At 44.6% G+C, this 22515-nt stretch overlaps 1 protein-coding gene across 1 annotated transcript; it reads left to right on the top strand.

The window, feature by feature from the left end:
• Window positions 1-339: 339 nt before the first annotated feature.
• Window positions 340-21527, top strand: LOC306913220 (NACHT, LRR and PYD domains-containing protein 3-like; the record flags this gene model as incomplete). The annotated part of the gene is made up of 11 exons (XM_079489810.1): window positions 340-376; window positions 2237-2554; window positions 3252-3269; window positions 5690-5740; window positions 5928-7770; window positions 10836-11009; window positions 12873-13046; window positions 13628-13801; window positions 14144-14302; window positions 20491-20552; window positions 20962-21527. The coding sequence occupies 11 exons, from the start codon at window positions 340-342 to the stop codon at window positions 21525-21527; spliced, it is 3576 nt and encodes a 1191-aa protein (XP_079345936.1).
• Window positions 21528-22515: the final 988 nt, after the last annotated feature.

Below are 22515 nucleotides of genomic sequence, written 5' to 3'. Positions count from 1 at the left end.
CGAAATTGTCAATATATTTGGTATTAGTTTTAGTCGTCATAGCTTAGTTTTCATTTAGTTTTAATTCAGTTTTCGCCACAACACTGCTCTGTGGTCTTTTACAGCCAACAAAGCAGCAGAATGGGATCCGGAAGGTCTGCAATACTACATGACGTTTAGAGACCGCTCCACACTGGACACACACACCGCTCGGCTGATCATCCACAACATGACCATAGAAGACATCGGGCTGTATTCTGTGGAGATCAACCACAGACTTCACAACAAGACTTACCTGCTTAAAGAGATGAGTAAGTATGATTCACAACAAGATTTACCTGCTTAAAGAGATGAGTAAGTATGACTCACAACAAGACTTACCTGCTTAAAGAGATGAGTAAGTATGACTCACAACAAGACTTACCTGCTTAAAGAGATGAGTAAGTATGACTCACAACAAGACTTACATGCTTAAAGAGATGTAATGACTATTGAAAAATAGCAGATATAGCTAGCTAGCTAGCGCACTATGAGCTACGTAGCTAGATATGCTATTTTTCAATAGCAAGTATAACATAGTGCTTAATATAATGCTTAATACACCGAAAGCGGTTCCCGCCCTGAATGGGTTAAGTAATGAATGATTAGTGAATAGGTAAATCAATATGACGGCCACATCCTAAATAGCGGTGATTTACAGTACACGCACACGCACAGACTAATAACCATGCCGTTAACAATAAAGCCACGCTCACGTGAGCTTGTAGATCTGCTATGTTGGGCTAATTTCCCCCTCCTAATAGGGTTCAAGTTGTTAATATAAAAATCACAATCGTACATCGTCTCATTCTGGCCAATCACAATTTTTGTCCTCACCTTTGTCTTCAGTGTTTGTGTTTACACCAACAGTCAAAGCTGTCTAGCCTCACAGCTAGAAGGTCCTGGGTTCAATTCCCGCTCGGGACGCTGTGGGTGCTGGCGGCGTGTTTCCTCCTCCGCGTCATCAGTGCCCATACCCGAGGTGGGGTTGGCGAAAGGGCCTGTGTGGAGTTTGCATGTTCTCCCCGTGTCCCCTAGGGTAGGTACCCTCACAAAAAACATGCAGTAATCCTGGTCTCTAAACTGCCTCCCCCTGGCCAGCCGGGGCGCCTGATGGAGGGGAAAGGAACTGGTTGGAAAAACGTGTTCCTTCCACGCGCTACGTCCAACCAGGGAAACTCCCCCCTGTCAAGTGTAAAGGAGCAACTTGGACACTCAGGCATGAAGGAAGCATGAGTTCAAGTCCGTTGCTCACCCCATGTCCCCCATGCTGTATATGGGGACTAGGTTGGTGGAGGGTGTGTAGAGCCCAGGATCACATTAGATAATTGACACAGAGGTGAAAAATGGGTTATGAAATTGTGAGATAAAAAATATTTAAAAAAGCTGTCCATTCATTGTCAATGGCATTTACAGGGCTTAAAGTTCTCCATCCTGGGGACGGATTTCCGTCTTGAGGAATGCTTCATATTGGCCATTTATGAGATCAGTGCGAATCTGCAAAAACATTTAATAAGGGGGGTGTGGGGTGGGGGGTGCGTGTGAATGACATTAAGTCATCAAAACGCAGCATATACTTGCTACTAAGTCCAAACTACCAAGCTTCCATTCGCACTCAAAAAATATTTACATGGATCAGCATGCTCAGAATGCGCCACACGCTGCTGAATGGCGGGGGGTGTCTGAAAACATTTTTCCGTCTTGTTTTTTTTTCTTGCTTTAACCCCTGCATTTAATGTTCGTGTTGGGACAACACAGCTGGCCAATCACCCCGGCTGGATCACCTGAGTGAGGGGTATGATGTTGGGAGACCCGAAACCCCGATGACCTTGGGATACATCACTGAGGATACGTCCCAGGTGCATCCATGCGATGTATTTTTGTTTTTTAAACAAAACATTAAATTCCCATTGACAATGAATGGAGAATTGATCATATTGATCAGTCATATGTAGACAGCAAATTGGCTATTTTTGTCCTACCCATTGTTAATTCCCATTGGCAATGAATGGGTGATGTACGATGATATGGGTGTGATTTATTTTATATATATTTTTTATCCCACAATTTTGTAACCCATTTTTCACCCGTTGCCAAATTGCCTGAACTCTAATCCAGGGCGCTACGCTCGCTCTGCCAACCTGGGGAGAGCCCAGTTTTGGCAGTTTTCTGTGCTGTCGTTGTACTGTCCATGTGACTCATTCTGTCTCCTCAACAGAGAGAGTCCCAGATGCAGACCTGGCCATCGTGGCTCCGTGTGACTCCAACTCCAGCAACTGCACGCTGCACTGCATCGGAGACGTCACAGAGTCGGCCGTGGTCACCTATCGATGGTGGTTCCACGATGAGAAATGGACTCGACCCAAACCCAACGAGACCAGGATCTACAACGATGAGGAATGGAGCGGACCCGACTCCCGGGCGGTGACGATCAGCGACGACGAGGAAGGGAGAAAAGTTAAAAGAATATCCTGTGCGATGAAGAACTGGTTCAGTGTGGAGCACAGCAAGGCTGTAGACAACCCGCTTTACAGAGGTACGTAGTTTAACTGATACTGTGTGTGTGTGTGTGTGTGTGTGTGTGTGTGTGTGTGTGTGTGTGTGTGTGTGTGTGTGTGTGTGTGTGTGTGTGTGTGTGTGTGTGTGTGTGTGTGTGTGTGTGTGTGTGTGTGTGTGTTGTCACTCGCCGGACGGACGCACGCATGTGCGTGCGTGGGTGCGTCCGTCCGTCCGTCCGTCGTCGGGGGACGGGACGGGGGTTGGGGGCAAAGGGGCGAGTGACTAATTCCCGTGCCAGTTGCCGTGGAGACACCTCCCCGACAATATGACACACACACCACACACACATTGCCCAGGGGTTTCCGTCCATGTCTCCTCCCATTTGCCAGCCATGCCAGTGGTTATCAAAGTGCGGTCCAGGGACCCCCAGGGGTCCTTGAGGGGTTGCTAGGGGGACTATGATTATTGAATCCTATTGGCTGGGCTTTAAACAGCCATAACTCCAGGTGGGTGGTCTTACGGACTTCCAATTCCATAAAACAACAATTCCTACTTCCGGTTTGACTGATTGCCGTCAAACTCCTCCCACAACTCTATGAGGGGGGGTGGAGTTAGATGGTGCAACCCGGAAGGGGATCTGTTCACTTCCTGTTTTACCAGGAAGTGGTCGCAGAGGAATCAAAAAGGTGAAGACATTTTCTTTTCTAGTTCTGTTTTATATTTCTGTCTTTCAGCTCCTAAAGAACCACCAGGCAGAGGATTAAGACAAGGGCTTATTGTTAGTGTTATCGTTACTGTCGTCATGGTGATAGTAGCACTTGGAGTTTTACTCTGGAGGAAGACACCTTGTAAGTATTTATAATGGAACAAGACACCTAGTATTTAGGTGATTTATAATGGAACAAGACACCTAGTATTTAAGTCATTTATAGTGGAACAAGACACCTAGTATTTAAGTCATTTATAATGGAACAAGACACCTAGTATTTAAGTCATTTATAATGGAACAAGACACCTAGTATTTAAGTCATTTATAATGGAACAAGACACCTAGTATTTAAGTCATTTATAATGGAACAAGACACCTAGTATTTAAGTCATTTATAATGGAACAAGACACCTAGTATTTAAGTCATTTATAATGGAACAAGACACCTAGTATTTAAGTCATTTATAATGGAACAAGACACCTAGTATTTAAGTCATTTATAATGGAACAAGACACCTAGTATTTAGGTGATTTATAATGGAACAAGACACCTAGTATTTAAGTCATTTATAATGGAACAAGACACCTAGTATTTAAGTCATTTATAATGGAACAAGACACGTCACCTAGTATTTAAATTAAAAGGTGTTAAATGAGGTAAAATAAGTGGTAAAACAAAAAGTACTATTTGGTACTTGGTATCTGCGAGTACTCAAAATTAAGTACTGGTACTCGGTGTGAAGGTTGTAGCGCGCCACCAAGTGGTGGCGCGCTACTCTGAAAAACCTCAAGTTTCTATATCAGTGGTTCTCAATATATTTCATGTCAAGGACCCCAAAAATGATATGTAATTGGCCGCCGACCCCCATCTGAAAATATGTTGTTCCAGGGACACCCCAGAAGCAAAGATTTGAGTTAAAAACTGAAACTCTGAAAGAATATATATTCAAAGATTTGAGGCACATTTTCATGATTTTTCAAAAATAGCAGACCTACAAGTTCATAGCGTGTTACTCGGTGCCGCGCTATGAGCTTGTAGATCTGCTATTTTTCAATAGCTAAAGCATAATGTAATGCTTAAAACACCAAAAAGGGTTCCCGCCCAAAATGGGTTAAATGATTTGTTAAGTGATGTATTTGTAATAGTTTATAATAAGATGAATCAATTCATTGATTTATCTATAATGATAAATCTATATCAATACAAATCATACATCTATGTATCTGTGATGATAACTATGGTGGGAAAAAAAATCTAAAATCTCACTGACCAATCACTGTCTCACATCCCACTGATCAATCACTGCCTCACATCTCACTGACCAATCACTGTCTCTCATCTCACTGACCAATCACTGTCTTACATCTCACTGACCAATCACTGTCTCTCATCTCACTGACCAATCACTGTCGCTCATCTCACTGACCAATCACTGTCTTACATATCACTGACCAATCACTGTCTCTCATCTCACTGACCAATCACTGTCTCACATCTCACTGACCAATCACTGTCTCTCATCCCACTGACCAATCACTGTCTCACATCCTACTGACCAATCACTGTCTCTCATCTCACTGACCAATCACTGTCTCACATCTCACTGACCAATCACTGTCTCTCATCTCACTGACCAATCACTGTCTCTCATCTCACTGACCAATCACTGTCTCTCATCTCACTGACCAATCACTGTCTCTCATCTCACTGACCAATCACTGTCTCACATCCTACTGACCAATCACTGTCTCTCATCTCACTGACCAATCACTGTCTCACATCTCCCTGACCAATCACTGTCTCTCATCTCACTGACCAATCACTGTCTCTCATCTCACTGACCAATCACTGTCTCTCATCTCACTGACCAATCACTGTCTCTCATCTCATTGACCAATCACTGTCTCTCATCTCACTGACCAATCACTGTCTCTCATCTCACTGACCAATCACTGTCTCTCATCTCACTGACCAATCACTGTCTCACATCTCACTGACCAATCACTGTCTCTCATCTCACTGACCAATCACTGTCTCTCATCTCACTGACCAATCACTGTCTCACATCTCACTGACCAATCACTGTCTCTCATCTCACTGACCAATCACTGTCTCACATCTCACTGACCAATCACTGTCTCACATCTCACTGACCAATCACTGTCTCTCATCTCACTGACCAATCACTGTCTCACATCTCACTGACCAATCACTGTCTCTCATCTCACTGACCAATCACTGTCTCACATCTCACTGACCAATCACTGTCTCTCATCTCACTGACCAATCACTGTCTCTCATCTCACTGACCAATCACTGTCTCACATCTCACTGACCAATCACTGTCTCTCATCTCACTGACCAATCACTGTCTCACATCTCACTGACCAATCACTGTCTCTCATCTCACTGACCAATCACTGTCTCTCATCTCACTGACCAATCACTGTCTCACATCTCAGCTTTGACAGAAGGAGAGAAGGAAAGACGAGACAGAGCTGCCAAACTGAGAGGTAAGGTGTGTGTGTGTGTGTGTGTGTGTGTGTGTGTGTGTGTGTGTGTGTGTGTGTGTGTGTGTGTGTGTGTGTGTGTGTGTGTGTGTGTGTGTGTGTGTGTGTGTGTGCGCGCGTGCGCGTGCAAATGTCTCGCGCGCTAGCGAGCAAGACATATGACAAAGTGGAATTGCTTTGTTCACTACAGGTCTGTTGGAGAGAACACCAGGATATCGTCACATCACTGACTATGAAGAGCAGCTTCAACGCAACATGAACAACACATATCTGAGTGTAGAACTGGGCACACAGCCTGAGGTCGTGTTTGAAAACGTCTTCACCCCACTCTACAATGTAGACATCCAAAGAACAGACATCTACAGCCATCATGAGGTCAGACAGATGGAGATGAAGAAGGCAGGAGAGGGAACAGAAATCCAACTCGGTCAGATGTTCAAAGACTTTTCTGGACGGATCAAAAGAACAGTGCTGACCGTCGGCTGTGCAGGAATTGGCAAAACGTTCCTCATACACAAATTTGTGTCTGACTGGGCCAAGAGATGTTTCCCCCAAGACCCACACCTCGTGTTCCCGCTCAAGTTCCGCCAGTTAAATCTGCTCAAGGGACAGAACTTTACTTTGGCACAGCTAATTCACCACTGCATCGCGGAAACCAGATTTATTGAGGAAGACATACTTAATCATATCTTCACTGAATTGCAAACGGCAGGAGACAACAACATCCCCTTCAAAGTCATGTTTGTTATGGATGGTTATGATGAAAATAATTTCCAGTTTGATTTCAGAAAAGATCTTGGCCTCATGAATGTCAACGACTCTTACCCAGTGGAAGATCTCCTTGTAAACCTCATCAAGAGAAATCTGCTCCCCTCTGCTTGCGTCTGGATAACATCGCGACCTGTAGCAGCCAATCAGATCCCTAAGGAGTTTGTAATTGTAAACAGGATGACAGAAGTACGAGGGTTCATCACAGATGACCAGAAGGAGGAGTTCTTCAAGAAGACGTTCAGTGATGAGAACCAGGCCAACTCAATCTTCTCACAGATCAAAGAATCAAAGATCCTCCTCACCATGTGTGAAATCCCAGTCTTCTGTTGGATCCTTGCTACCGTTGTGAAGAACATGGGGACGACAGTCAAGCTGCCCAACACCCTGGTTGAGCTGTTCTGCCACTTCCTGATGGGTGAGATACAGCGGGAGAATCCTGCACTAGGCGAGGTAGACAGAGAGAAGCTCATAAAGGATGCAGGACAAGTTCTTCTGAAGCTGGCCGAGCTGGCGTTTCACCAACTGGCCAAAGGCAACATAATTTTCTATGAGAAAGACCTGAAAGCGTGTGGTCTTGATGTGAACAAGGACTTGAAGAACTTGGGCTTTTGCACAACCTTCTTCAGAGAAGACGGTTTGTTCTTCCACAAAACGGTCTACTGCTTCGTTCATCTGAGCATCCAGGAGTTTCTGGCTGCAGTCTACCTGTTCCACTGTTTCACTCAGAAGAACACGGAGGTCCTGAAGACATTCCTGGGACGTGACCAACGGGGACGTGACAATTACAACAGTGACAGTTCCCTGTCTGACTTCCTGAAGGCTGCTATGACGAAAACCCTGCAGAGTGAGAGTGGTCGCCTGGACCTCTTTGTCTGCTTCCTTCATGGTCTCTCGCTGGAGTCCAACCAGAGTCTGTTAGGAGGTCTGCTGGGTCAGACAGAGAACAGTCCAGAGGAGATCCAGAGAGCCATCAGCAACCTGAAGGAGATGAATGATCGCCGTGCCTCTCCTGACAGATGTATCAACATCTTCCACTGTCTGATGGAGATGCACGACCCGTCAGTACGTCAGGGGATCCAACAGTACCTGGAGTCAGAGAACAGATCAGGGAAGGAACTCTCTGTGCCCCAGTGTTCAGCTCTGGCCTCAATGCTGGAGATGTCAGAGGAGGTTCTGGAGGAGTTGGACCTGCAGAAATACACAACATCACCGGAGGGGCGACGGAGACTGGTCCCAGCTGTGAGGAACTGCAAAACGGCCAGGTTAGTAGTCATAAGAATATAATCATGTTAGAGCAGCTTTCACTCATATACTTCATGCATTCATGCATTCATGCATTCATTCAAAAAATAAAAAATAAACACATATACACATTGTCATTGTGACAAATGAGAACATTATTTCAGTTAAAACTACATCAATTCAGTTCAGTGAGACTCACTTCATACTGTATTTACGAGTGAATGGTTCAAACAGTCTACAGGGGTGTGTGTGTGTGTGTGTGTGTGTGTGTGTGTCCTCTAGGGCTGGGTGCAATAACCGCAATATCGCCAATACCGCCGGTATGTAACGCATACCGCGGTATCGGGTTCATTACCGCCGGGCCTCGCCGAACCTGAATCTTTGTGTTCTGTTTCACTATGAGTGACGCACACAGGGAAAAGCAACAAGGGGTTTAGAAGCGAAAAAGTCCGTTGTGGAGGAAAGGAACTCCACACATGCACTTCTCACAGTGATCATTAGCCTACTAATGATTGACAGGTGCTGCCACTTTGGGAGCGTGTCTGATGATGTCTGTTGGAGAGAGTAGACAGACTCCACGGTGCTTGTCCAGCGCAGTGCTTTCTCATCAGACATGATATTTTGCTAAAGTGTAGGCTATTATAGGCTATAGCTGTAAGCTCTGTATCTTGTTAATTGCGGGAGGATGCGGGATTCGCGGGGGCCCGCTGGTTTTATCTGTCGTGAGTGATTGTGTATAAAATCGTCCATCGATCATCTGACAGCCCGGGCCCCCAAGAGGACCGGGCCGGGGGGAGACCAAAAAAACTGTATTTTGTCCGTGCTGTTCTGGCGACCTAAGTTCTATAGGCCTACGAGTGCATATGGTGTGATATGAAATTAAAAGTGTATCATAATAAAGGAATCAGTGATGCTCAGTCAGTCTAATCATGCCAGCAACACAACACCACCAGAGGGAGTTAATTATTTTCGCTCCTACAGTATGCCACAAACATGGAACGCCCTACCAACTGTCATTAAGACATGTGAATCCCTTGACTCCTTCAAAACTGCTCTCAAATCCCCCACCCACCCCTTTTTCCCCTCACTGTATATGTTTTTCCCCCTTTTTACCTCCTTTATGAGGATTTCCTGTTTTTGGCTTTACAGAAGTGTATATGTGTAGGCCTATATGTTATGATGAATTGAAAACAGTGGACCCTCTTGTAAATAAGTGTAATGCTTTATGTTGTCGTCCACTCAGTTAACAGTTTTTATATTGAGTTGTGCTAGAAATGTACTGTAATTCAGCAAACTGTTAATACAAACTTCAATCAATCAAGCAATAATGTTAACTCATGGCTTGGGGAGGCGCGCAGTTGCTGCGTGGTGTGGAGCGGCTGGAAGTTGAACCTTTCAATTCATCATATATTATGAGTTTGGCTCAGCAATCTATCGTCAGTTAACTTGGAATTTGTTTAATATGTTTAAGATAATACGTTCCATGATGAGGGGACGTATAATACGTCCCCTCATCATTCAAATACCTCACGTATTTGAATGGTGAGGTGTTTGTTTCATGCGATGCGCTGCTGAGCGGGCATGTCCTTGGAGTGAGAATGGTTGCCAATGCGATTCCAAAACGAAATGATCATTCCAACCCGATAGACTCTACCTACCTATTAAACCTCAGTCTAAACGTTTTGTCAGTCAAAAGATAAAAACAGTTCTGTCCGTCCTTTCTGTAAATCTTTCCACGAGTGACCTGCAGTGGAACTGCCCGGCTCTCTCTCCCTTTCTCTCTCTCTCCCTTTCTCTCTCCCCTCGTCTCTCGCTGACAGACACATGCAATGTTCATCAATCCAAGTCATGCTGCTGTTTGTATGAGATGCGCCACCGACCTCTCCGCCGGTTCAAATCAATACAAAGTTGAAACCTGTTACATCGATGCGCCCTTATCCATAGGCTACACGTTTAGCCTAATGTTTCTCTCTCTATATATATATACTGTATAATGACAAAATGACAACATAACTGAGTCTGAGCAATGCACGATGCACCTGGCTGTTACTTACAATAGCGCAAGGTATTAACATTCGCTCAAAACAAAGTCTGACAGTGTTTTAAATTAGGCTATTTATACTCCAAACCAGACCCACCTATAAATGTTGTCTGTTGTGACAGTCAATGGGATCGCAGGAAAAAGACGCTCAACACATCTGTGATGATGTGAAATCCGCTCGCTTTTTTATTTATTTTTTAACAGCGGGCTGCGGGAGACGCAGTTGATTTGATTGACACCCGAACACGTGTTGCTGCGTTGACATGCCAATCTTTCCTTAATAAAACATTAGTCCATAATATCCGTTCCAAAACTCTGTTGGCCTGCACCCCCTGTTACCTCTCCTGGCTCCTGATGGCTGACGCACCCCCCAACGCCCAGAATTGTTATTTGGCCCAAAATGATTTATATATATATTATAATCGCACACTCAAAGACCGGATCGTTTGCAGCTGGGGTTAATTACCTTGCGCTGCGCAAGGGTCTTTAATCTTCCTAATTACACTAAACATTCAATTCTCTTTATTTCTTTTTCAACTTCTTCACAATAGCGCCGTTGTGGATTTCATTTTGGTAAACTGGATAACAACAGAAAAACGTGGAAAATGCGTTTTTCGGCGGTACAAGTCCCATACCGCCCCAGCCCTAGTGTCCTCTCTGTACTATTTACCAGTGTCTTCATTAGTTATTCTACAATGAAAACAGACTATACCAAATGAGAAATGGACCGTACCATTAGTGAAGGGGTGTACAGAGGATGGTCTTTTAAACAATGAGCTTGGTCATTACGTTTACACGTTACTTAATACATTTAAATGTAAGTTCCATGCTTTCCATCTGTCTTCCACTTCTCTGTTCTCTGTTCTTACTGACATCCTGCTAATGTCTGAAGAACTAAATTCAATATGCCTCTTATTTGCTTAGCCAGAAAAGTATCCAAACACACACACATTTCAGACATCACCACAGGGAACCTCCTTGACAGTGAACCTGGTCTGTTCTGTTTTGATCATCTCTGATTTTACATTTAATCTGTAATTACAGATTTGCTGGCTGTAACCTCGAGAAGGAACACATTGAAGTTGTGGCTTCAGCTCTCAGCTCCAATCCGTCCCATTTGAGAGAACTGGACTTGAGTGGAAACGTCTTGAAGGATTCCGGAGTGGATCTCATCTGTGCTGCACTGAAGAGCCCAAACTGTTGTCTGGAGATTCTCAGGTCAGATTTTTTTTTTATATATATATATTTTTTGGTTTTCGCCTTTATTATTATTTTATGGAGGGACAGACAGTAGGCTGACAGGAAATGGGGAGATAGATGGGGGGGAAGACATGCAGTAAAGGCCGTCGGGATCGGGAGTCGAACCCGCGGCACACTGCCAGACTGGATTACCAGCCAAGGTGCCTGGACCACTGAGCCATGGCCCAGGCCAGGTCAGATTAATTTACCATTTTTATTTTTATTTGGTTACGTTCTGTTATAGTAAGTGATTATAATGCAGTTATTATGGAGGTGGTACTTTATTTGAAGTGTGGATAAGGTTGATATCATGGTAACTCACACTGACCTTAATATTGATAAGATACAGTGACTAATGTTTGTAGTCTTTATGCTGAGATACTACATTCCTACTACAGTCCTCTCTGTACTATTTACCAGTGTCCTCATTAGTTATTCTACAATGAAAACAGACTATACCAAATGAGAAATGGACCTTACCATTAGTGAAGGGGTAAATATAGTAACTTTGCTTTGCTTTTACAGAGGATGGTCTTTTAAACAATGAGCTAGGTCATTACGTTTACACGTTTCTTAATACATTTAAATGTAAGTTCCATGCTTTCCATCTGTCTTCCACTTCTCTGTTCTTACTGACATCCTGCTAATGTCTGAAGAACTAGATTGAAGATATTTTAGGTGCCTTTCACACCTAAAGTTTGCTTACAAGGTCTGAATCAAGGACCAAATGTTTACATTATTGCATTTTGCATTAGGTCTGCTTAGTGTTCACAGAGGACTTTGTTAAGCAAAGCAAAATATTTAACAAATGTCATGCGGTCGTACAGGCTGTTCATCTGTTGACACACACACACACACACACACACACACACACACACACACACACACACACACACACACACACACACACACACACACACACACACACACACACACACAATTTACAATTTAGGCATTTAGCAGACGCTCTTAGTCCAGAGCGACTTACATTAAGCAAGAACAAAAAAGCATGGGAATACATCACATGTATAAAAAGTATTTATCGTATTTATCATGAAACATGCGTAAGCGTATATAATGAAACTATACATATAAACTATACATATATACTATACAATGCTATACATATGTACTATGACGTGCTATGACTACATACAATGCAATTATAGTGCTGTCTACATAACATGCTATAAGTCTGTATCAAATGCTATCTAAGTCTACAGAAGTGCTATCTAAGGGGGTAGGGTAAGTGCTATGGGCCATGATGGAGTCTGAAAAGGTGGGTTTTCAGACTACGGCGGAAGATTGGGAGTGATGCTGCAGTTCTGACTGCAACGGGAAGTGCATTCCACAGTTTTGGAGCCAGAAGGGAGAAGAGTTTGGGACGTGTGGAGCGTTGTCCCGGCGTTTTTAGTGAGGGTACTTCCAGCTTACCTGCGTTGGCTGATCTGAGTGCGCGGGAGGGTTTGTAGGGTTCAATCATACTTGCAAGATATGGGGGAGCCATACCTTTGGTTGCTTTGAATGCCAGCATCAGAGTTTTGTATTCTGTGCGGGCAACGACCGGGAGCCAGTGGAGGGAGCGGAGCAACACACACACACACACACACACACACACACACACACACACACACACACACACACACACACACACACACACACACACACACACACACACACACACACACACACACACACACACACACACACACACACACACACACACACACACACACACACATTTCAGACAGCACCACAGGGAACCTCCTTGACAGTGAACGTGGTCTGTTCTGTTTTGATCATCTCTGATTACATTTAATTACATTTAATCTGTAATTACAGACTTGTTGACTGTAACCTCAAGAAGGAACACATTGAAGTTGTGGCTTCAGCTCTCAGCTCCAATCCGTCCCATTTGAGAGAACTGGACTTGAGTGGAAACGTCTTGAAGGATTCCGGAGTGGATCTCATCTGTGCTGCACTGAAGAGCCCAAACTGTTGTCTGGAGATTCTCAGGTCAGATTCAATTCACATTTTGATTTTGATTTGGTTACATCATGTTATAGTAAGTGATTATAATGCAGTTATTATGGAGGTGGATAAGGTTGATATCATGGTAACTCACACTGACCTTAATTTTGATAAGATACAGTGACTAATGTAGTCTTTATGCTGATATACTACATTTAAAACCCTAAACACCTCTGATGACACTATGAGTGGTTGAATGTGTTTTGTCAGAGTGTCATCCCCTAGTTTTGAATGATATTTATATTAATGTTAATTCTTAATTGTTGTTGAGTATCAGGGGCGTAACTAGACATCAGTAAGCCCCCGCGCAGGCTGGTCAGCCCCCGACAGTTTGATCAAATTGCACAAAACGTTCTAAACATCAACTTTGGATCAATATCTAAAAACCCAGTGGGAGAGACGGTTTTATGTGGAAAACGTATGCTTTTATGAGCCAACGAAAATTGTATGGCAGGAATATGTATTTTATTTGTCTTAAAATCTCTCTCTCTCTCTCTCTCTCTCTCTCTCTCTCTCTCTCTCTCTCTCTCTCTCTCTCTCCTCATCTGGTTGTATTCTTCATTTAGTCTGAAGAACTGCTGGTTGTCAGAGAGAAGCTGTGAAGTTCTGGCCTCGGCTCTCGCCTCCAATCCTTCCCATTTGAGAGAATTAGACCTGACTTTGAACAACCTGCAGGACTCCGGAATTGAGCTTCTATGTGCCGGAGTGAAGAGTCCACATTGTCACCTGCAGACTCTGAGGTAAATAGAGTTTTATTATGTGTGGATCTGTACTGCAGACCCTGAGGTAAATAGAGTTTTATTCTGTGTGGATCTGTACTGCAGACTCTGAGGTAAATAGAGTTTTATTCTGTGTGGATCTGTACTGCAGACCCCGAGGTAAATAGAGTTTTATTCTGTGTGGATCTGTACTGCAGACTCTGAGGTAAATAGAGTTTTATTATGTGTGGATCTGTACTGCAGACCCTGAGGTAAATAGAGTTTTATTCTGTGTGGATCTGTACTGCAGACTCTGAGGTAAATATAGTTTTCTCTGTACTGGAGCATCAACAGCAGTTTGTTAAAGTGTGGATTTCTCTGCAGGTTGTCAGGCTGTGCGATCACAGAGAAAGGCTGTTCTTCTCTGGCTTCAGCTGTAGCCCTCAACCCCTCCTCCCATCTGAAGCATGTGGACCTCAGCTGTAACCACCCAGGAGGAGATGCTGAGCAGACGCTGCTCTCTGCTGGACTGGAGACTGTCAAGTGAGTCGACTTGGACTGTGTCCATCCATGTTGGTTTTTATTACATTTTTTCTAAGGCTGTCAAAGTTAACACGTTAATTACGCAAATCCATTTTAACGGCGTTCATTTAATTAACGTGTGATTTACGCAATGCACAGTGAGGTTTGAAAGAGAGGTTGAGAGTCTGAGACACATGCATGCATGTTGCTGTTTTCCACTGGCCAAGTAGCCCCGCCTCTGAATCCACTCTGCTCCGATCATTCAGTCAGCAGCACTAAAGCTAAAGCAGTCGGTGCAACAAGCACTAAAGCAGTCGGTGCAACAAGCACTAAAGCAGTCGGTGCAACAAGCACTAAAGCAGTCGGTGCAACAAGCACTAAAGCAGTCGGTGCAACAAGCAGGCAGGCAGCCGAGGCAGGCTGCACAGAGCTGCGTAGCTGAGCTGCTAGTTGTCAGAGAGGCAGAGCAGCCGTTATGCTCATTATTAATTAATTTGCTCCACCTGTAAGATTGATTGACTGTGCCCATGTTGGTTAGTGTTTCATGTTCAGAGACTAAGTAGGCCAGTCCGGTGAAATGAGAATGAAATGACTACAACGTGACTTCTTAGGTCGCATTCACAACTAATACTTCGCTAGAGTCGCTGCGAATGGGCAGAGAAGTTGGGATTCTTGCATATTTAATTAGCTGCGGTTTGCCTTCACACTGCGCAGATAACTTTATCAATGTGTTCAATTCATAAACTACACAGTGAAATCTATGGTGTTTTTATGAGGTAACGTGGATGCATGTGTGTCGTCGGCCGTCAGGGACTGTGTGTGTGTGTGTGTGTGTGTGTGTGTGTGTGTGTGTGTGTGTGTGTGTGTGTGTGTGTGTGTGTGTGTGTGTGTGTGCGCGCGCGCAGTTTTGGGTGTACATATTTTAGTACCGTATGTCGGATGCAAACCTATCTCTGTATTTCTTTTTTCTGCAATAAATCGGTGCTATTGAACACTGTACGTCTGTGTGTGGGCTTTACAAATATGAAACCAATTAAAAGTATTAGCCCATTCTGGACGGGAACCCCTGTTGGTGTTTTAAGCATTATGTTATACTTTAGCTATTGAAAAATAGCAGATCTACAAGATCGAGCTTGTAGATCTGCTATTTTTGAAAAATCGTGACAATGTCGCGCAAATCTTTGAATATATATATATTATTTCAGAGCGAACATTTTTACTCAAATCTTTGCTTCTGTGGTATCCCTAAAACAACATATTTTCAGATGGGGGTCCGCAGCCAAATACAGATAATTGTGGGGGTTCTTGACATGAAAAGGTTTGAGCAACACTGACAATATAGAAGGTTATGTTTTGAAACAACACAACACTGCCTCATCAAAGTTGTTATGGTGACTTTATATATCATCAGATGTTGTTAGACTCATACTCACTGCATGTGACATATTATAACTTTATATATCATCAGATATGTTGTTAGACTCATACTCACTGCATGTGACATATTATAACTTTATATATCATCAGATATGTTGTTAGACTCATACTCACTGCATGTGACATATTATAACTTTATATATCATCAGATATGTTGTTAGACTCATACTCACTGCATGTGACATATTATAACTTTATATATCATCAGATATGTTGTTAGACTCATACTCACTGCATGTGACATATTATAACTTTATATATCATCAGATATGTTGTCAGACTCATACTCACTGCATGTGACATATTATAACTTTATATATAATCAGATACTGTCATATGTTGTCAGACTCATACTCACTGCATGTGACATATTATAACTTTATATATCATCAGATACTGTCAGATATGTTGTCAGACTCATACTCACTGCATGTGACGACATATAACTTTATATATCATCAGATACTGTCAGATATGTTGTTAGACTCATACTCACTGCATGTGACATATTATAATCACTTTACCCAAATCCAGCTCAAGTGGACATTGACAGTTATGTTATTGTTTTAATGTCTTTATCTTATGCCATACTAAATACAATACTAAATACTAAATGCATCCAAATACTAAATACAATACAAAATACTTAAATGCAATACTAAATACTAATGCATACTAAATACTAAATGCATACTAAATACTAATGCATACTAAATTCTAAATGCATACTAAATACTAAATGCATACATACTAAATACTAAATGCATACTAAATACTAAATGCAATACTAAATGCAATACTAGATACTAAATGCATACTAAATACTAAATGCAATACTAAATACTAAATGCAATACTAAATACTAAATGCATACTAAATGCATACTAAATACTAAATGCATACTAAATGCATACTAAATACTAAATGCTGTTCTGGCAGCTTGTGATATTACTATTAGTAAGTAAACAACATCAGGAAGTGTCTCCCTCCAGAGCTTCATCACACCGGAGAGAGACTAGTGTCTCCCTCCAGAGCTTCCCCCAGCACTCCCCTCACACATCATCACACCGGAGAGAGACTAGTGTCTCCCTCCAGAGCTTCCCCCAGCACCTCCCCACACACATCATCACACCGGAGAGAGACTAGTGTCTCCCTCCAGAGCTTCCCCCAGCACCTCCCCTCACACATCATCACACCGGAGAGAGACTAGTGTCTCCCTCCAGAGCTTCCCCCAGCACCTCCCCTCACACATCATCACACCGGAGAGAGACTAGTGTCTCCCTCCAGAGCTTCATCACACCGGAGAGAGACTAGTGTCTCCCTCCAGAGCTTCATCACACCGGAGAGAGACTAGTGTCTCCCTCCAGAGCTTCCCCCAGCACCTCCCCACACACATCATCACACCGGAGAGAGACTAGTGTCTCCCTCCAGAGCTTCCCCCAGCACTCCCCTCACACATCATCACACCGGAGAGAGACTAGTGTCTCCCTCCAGAGCTTCCCCCAGCACTCCCCTCACACATCATCACACCGGAGAGAGACTAGTGTCTCCCTCCAGAGCTTCCCCCAGCACTCCCCTCACACATCATCACACCAGAGAGAGACTAGTGTCTCCCTCCAGAGCTTCATCACACCGGAGAGAGACTAGTGTCTCCCTCCAGAGCTTCATCACACCGGAGAGAGACTAGTGTCTCCCTCCAGAGCTTCATCACACCGGAGAGAGACTAGTGTCTCCCTCCAGAGCTTCCCCCAGCACTCCCCACACACATCATCACACCGGAGAGAGACTAGTGTCTCCCTCCAGAGCTTCATCACACCGGAGAGAGACTAGTGTCTCCCTCCAGAGCTTCATCACACCGGAGAGAGACTAGTGTCTCCCTCCAGAGCTTCCCCCAGCACTCCCCTCCACACATCATCACACCGGAGAGAGACTAGTGTCTCCCTCCAGAGCTTCCCCCAGCACCTCCCCACACACATCATCACACCGGAGAGAGACTAGTGTCTCCCTCCAGAGCTTCATCACACCGGAGAGAGACTAGTGTCTCCCTCCAGAGCTTCATCACACCGGAGAGAGACTAGTGTCTCCCTCCAGAGCTTCATCACACCGGAGAGAGACTAGTGTCTCCCTCCAGAGCTTCATCACACCGGAGAGAGACTAGTGTCTCCCTCCAGAGCTTCCCCCAGCACTCCCCTCCACACATCATCACACCGGAGAGAGACTAGTGTCTCCCTCCAGAGCTTCCCCCAGCACTCCCCACACACATCATCACACCGGAGAGACTAGTGTCTCCCTCCAGAGCTTCCCCCAGCACTCCCCACACACATGTCCCACACATATTTTATACTTTCAGGAGTGTACAGAGTTTCAGGAGTAACAAGAGATGGTCATTCCTTAAATGGACTCTATTCTATAGTTAACTCACACAGTTTGAAATAGGTTTACATGAGTCAGCAGTCTCTAATGAGTTGGTCAGTGAAGAACAGGTGGTAATTAGAGTGTTAAGTATCAACTACTAGTAGGCTACATTAAATTAATCAATACCATAGTGTTTATATGCATTTTTGCCACCACAATGCATACTAAATACTAAATACAATACTAATACTAAATGCTTACTAAATACTAAATGCATAAATACTAAATGCAATACTAAATACTAAATGCATACTAAATACTAAATACAATACTCAACCTTTTTCATATCAAAGACCATTATTTATTGGGCATTTGAGCCACGGACCACCGTTTGATGACATTTAGCCTCTCAGACCCATTTGAGCCACGGACCACCGTTTGATGACATTTAGCCTCTCAGACCCATTTGAGCCACGGACCAACGTTTGATGACATTTAGCCTCTCAGACCCATTTGAGCCACGGACCACCGTTTGATGACATTTAGCCTCTCAGACCCATTTGAGCCACGGACCAACGTTTGATGACATTTAGCCTCTCAGACCCATTTGAGCCACGGACCACCGTTTGATGACATTTAGCCTCAGACCCATTTGAGCCACGGACCACCGTTTGATGACATTTAGCCTCTCAGACCCATTTGAGCCACGGAACCACCGTTTGATGACATTTAGCCTCTCAGACCCATTTGAGCCACGGAACCACCGTTTGATGACATTTAGCCTCTCAGACCCATTTGAGCCACGGACCACCGTTTGATGACATTTAGCCTCTCAGACCCATTTGAGCCACGGACCAACGTTTGATGACATTTAGCCTCTCAGACCCATTTGAGCCACGGACCACCGTTTGATGACATTTAGCCTCTCAGACCCATTTGAGCCACGGACCAACGTTTGATGACATTTAGCCTCTCAGACCCATTTGAGCCACGGACCACCGTTTGATGACATTTAGCCTCAGACCCATTTGAGCCACGGACCACCGTTTGATGACATTTAGCCTCTCAGACCCATTTGAGCCACGGAACCACCGTTTGATGACATTTAGCCTCTCAGACCCATTTGAGCCACGGAACCACCGTTTGATGACATTTAGCCTCTCAGACCCATTTGAGCCACGGAACCACCGTTTGATGACATTTAGCCTCTCAGACCCATTTGAGCCACGGAACCACCGTTTGATGACATTTAGCCTCTCAGACCCATTTGATCCACGGAACCACCGTTTGATGACATTTAGCCTCTCGGACCCATTTGAGCCACGGACCACCGTTTGATGACATTTAGCCTCTCGGACCCATTTGAGCCACGGAACCACCGTTTGATGACATTTAGCCTCTCGGACCCATTTGAGCCACGGAACCACCGTTTGATGACATTTAGCCTCTCGGACCCATTTGAGCCACGGACCACCATCTGATGACATTTAGCCTCTCAGACCCATTTGAGCCACGGACCACCGTTTGATGACATTTAGCCTCTCAGACCCATTTGAGCCACGGACCACCGTTTGATGACATTTAGCCTCTCAGACCCATTTGAGCCACGGACCACCGTTTGATGACATTTAGCCTCTCAGACCCATTTGAACCAATTTTGGCTCAAATAAAAAAGAACGTTTGCTCTGAAAAAATATATATTCAAAGATTTGTGCCACATTTTCACGATTTTTCAAAAATAGCAGACCTACAAGCTCGTAGCGTGCCACTCGATGGCGTGCTATGAGCTTGTAGATCTCCTATTTTTCAATAGCTAAAGTATAACATAATGCTTAGTTAAAACACCAAAAGGGGTTCCCGTCCAGAATGGGTACCACTCGTGGTCCCCGGACCACTGGTTGAGAACCACTGCTTTATTCAATAGCTTTGCAATAAATGTTTAATGGTGAATGTGAGCTGAAGAGTCTTAATGAAGTGATGCATGTTCATACTCTCTGTAGTGGCTAATTCACACAATGAACAATAAAAACTTAAAAGGCCACTAAAGGCACCGGGCAGCGAATCTTACGCAGTGTGGTATAGGGAATGAGGCCATTGTCCAGTCAGGCAGCAACATTTGATGGTGTTTTATTGTAGTTTCTGCTGGTAAAAAACCATGAACCTTCCCGGTGCTCACTGACTACCTGTGTGTGCTCACCTAATTAAGTAGACTCAGCTGTGCCCCCAGAATTGCCCATCACCTTCAAAACAAAAGCATTTAGCTGTAAAATAATGTCTGTAAACAAACTAATCAAGCAAAGCAAACTAAATAATAAATGCATTAGATTATATAGAAAATATACTAAAATACTAAATAGCTCCCACACTCTCTGTATCATTCAATGGTAATAGAAATGTTTTATCATTTCTTCCTACAGTGTGAATCATGGAGGAGAACACTGGATAGATCACTGGATTAATCCTCGACTCCTTTCAAGATGTGAGTGTCTGTCTGTCTGTCTGTCTGTCTGTCTGTCTGTCTGTCTGTCGCTACGAGTCTCTGAACTAGGGACCCCCCACAATAATATTGGGGTCCCAATCCACAGGTTGAGAACCAGTGGTACAGAGCCCTATGAGAGACACCAGTCGATGAAGGGTTAAGGCTTCTGTGCATGCACGATACGTGTGTGCTTGTGCATGCATGCATGTGTGTACGTGCGTGCGCCTGTGCACATCTGTGTGTGTGTGTGTGTGTGTGTGTGTGTGTGCGTGTGCGTGTGTGTGTGCATGTACAGTACGTGCATATGCCCGTCTACATCTTTGTGTGCGTGTGCGTGCGTGCGTGCGCGCGCGCGTGTTTTAGTCAGTGAATAATGTTTTTAATGTTTACTGTGTTGTTTTCTCATCAGATTCCCAGCGTCTCACACTGGACACAAACACAGCACACTGTGACCTCACTCTGTCTGAGGACAACAGGAAGGTCACACGGGTGTATGGACAGGATCATCAGTATCCTCATCATCCTCAGAGGTTTGATGTCAGGGAGCAGGTTCTGAGTGCAGAGAGTGTGAGCGAACGCTGCTACTCTGAGGTAGAGTGCAGTGGAATTGTTACTATAGCAGGGACTGACAGAAGAATCAGCAGGAAAGGAGCTGGTGGTGACTGTATGCTTGGATACAATGTCATGTCCTGGAGTCTGGAGTGTGGTGGTAACAGTTACACTGTCAGACACAATGGGAAGGAGACTGACCTCTCTGTCCGTCCCTCTGGACGCTCAAACAGGGTCTGCAGAGTAGCAGTGTATGTGGACCGTCCCGCTGGGACTCTGTCCTTCTATGACCTGTCCTCAGAGGACACTCTGACCCACCTGTACACCTTCCAGATCACGTCCACTGAACCGCTATGTGTTGGGTTCTGGTTGGAGGGGCGTGGCTCCTCAGTGTTTCTGTGTGAGCAGAGATCAAGCCCCCAGTAAGGCTATCCAACGTTGAAGATGCCACTACCTACTGGCGAAATGTGGAAATGCAGCACTTAATGGAAGTGGACGGACGCTCATGACGTCACGTGAAAAGCCCGGACCTCAACATTGAGGTCCGGGGCTAGGCTAGGCTAGACTTCCGCTCGCTCGAGCCATTGAGTTATAATTATACTTCCGTCAGTCTTCCGGGTGCTTCAAAACGCCACTGAGCAACTTCCACTGAAATGAATAGCGGGGGGGCGGGGCTAACGCTCCAGTTCGGTCTCTATCTTTTATAGCTCTATGGCAGAGATAGTCTCTATGCGAGGGTCACATCAGGTCACCATGGTTACTCCACATGTGACATCATCATCATGACGATGATGACGAGAGACAGACAGATAAGACCAGATATGTTTTTGATAAAATGTTCATTATTATTCAAAGAATCACACCTGTGTGAAGTGAGCGCCGTGGAACCCCTCAAGGACCACCTGGAACCCCCTCAAGACCCCTGGAACCCCCTCAAGGACCCCTGGAACCCCCTGAAGGACCACCTGGAACCCCTCAAGACCCCTGGAACCCCCTCAAGACCCCTGGAACCCCCTCAAGGACCACCTGGAACCCCCTCAAGACCCCTGGACCCCCTTAAGGACCCCTAGGGTCCCCCGTAAGGATCCCTGGGGGTCCCTAGACCACACTAGGGGTCCAAATAGACCCTAACAAACCCCTCAAACCCCCAAATTAATATTTACTTGTACCAGGGACCCCCATCTGAACATGTGTTGTACCAAGGACCCCCATCTGAACATGTGTTGTACCAGGGACCCCCATCTGAACATGAGTTGTACCAGGGACCCCCACCTGAACATGTTTTGTACCAGGGACCCCCACCTGAACATGAGTTGTACCAGGGACCCCCATCTGAACATGTGTTGTACCAGGGACCCCCACCTGAACATGTGTTGTACCAGGGACCCCCACACATCTGAACATGTGTTGTACC

This window comes from Electrona antarctica (genome assembly GCF_951216825.1).
Source record: "Electrona antarctica genome assembly, chromosome: 20".
NCBI lineage: Eukaryota > Metazoa > Chordata > Actinopteri > Myctophiformes > Myctophidae > Electrona > Electrona antarctica.
Note: the sequence above shows the minus strand (reverse complement) of the source record. Positions and strands in the feature narration are given on the sequence as shown.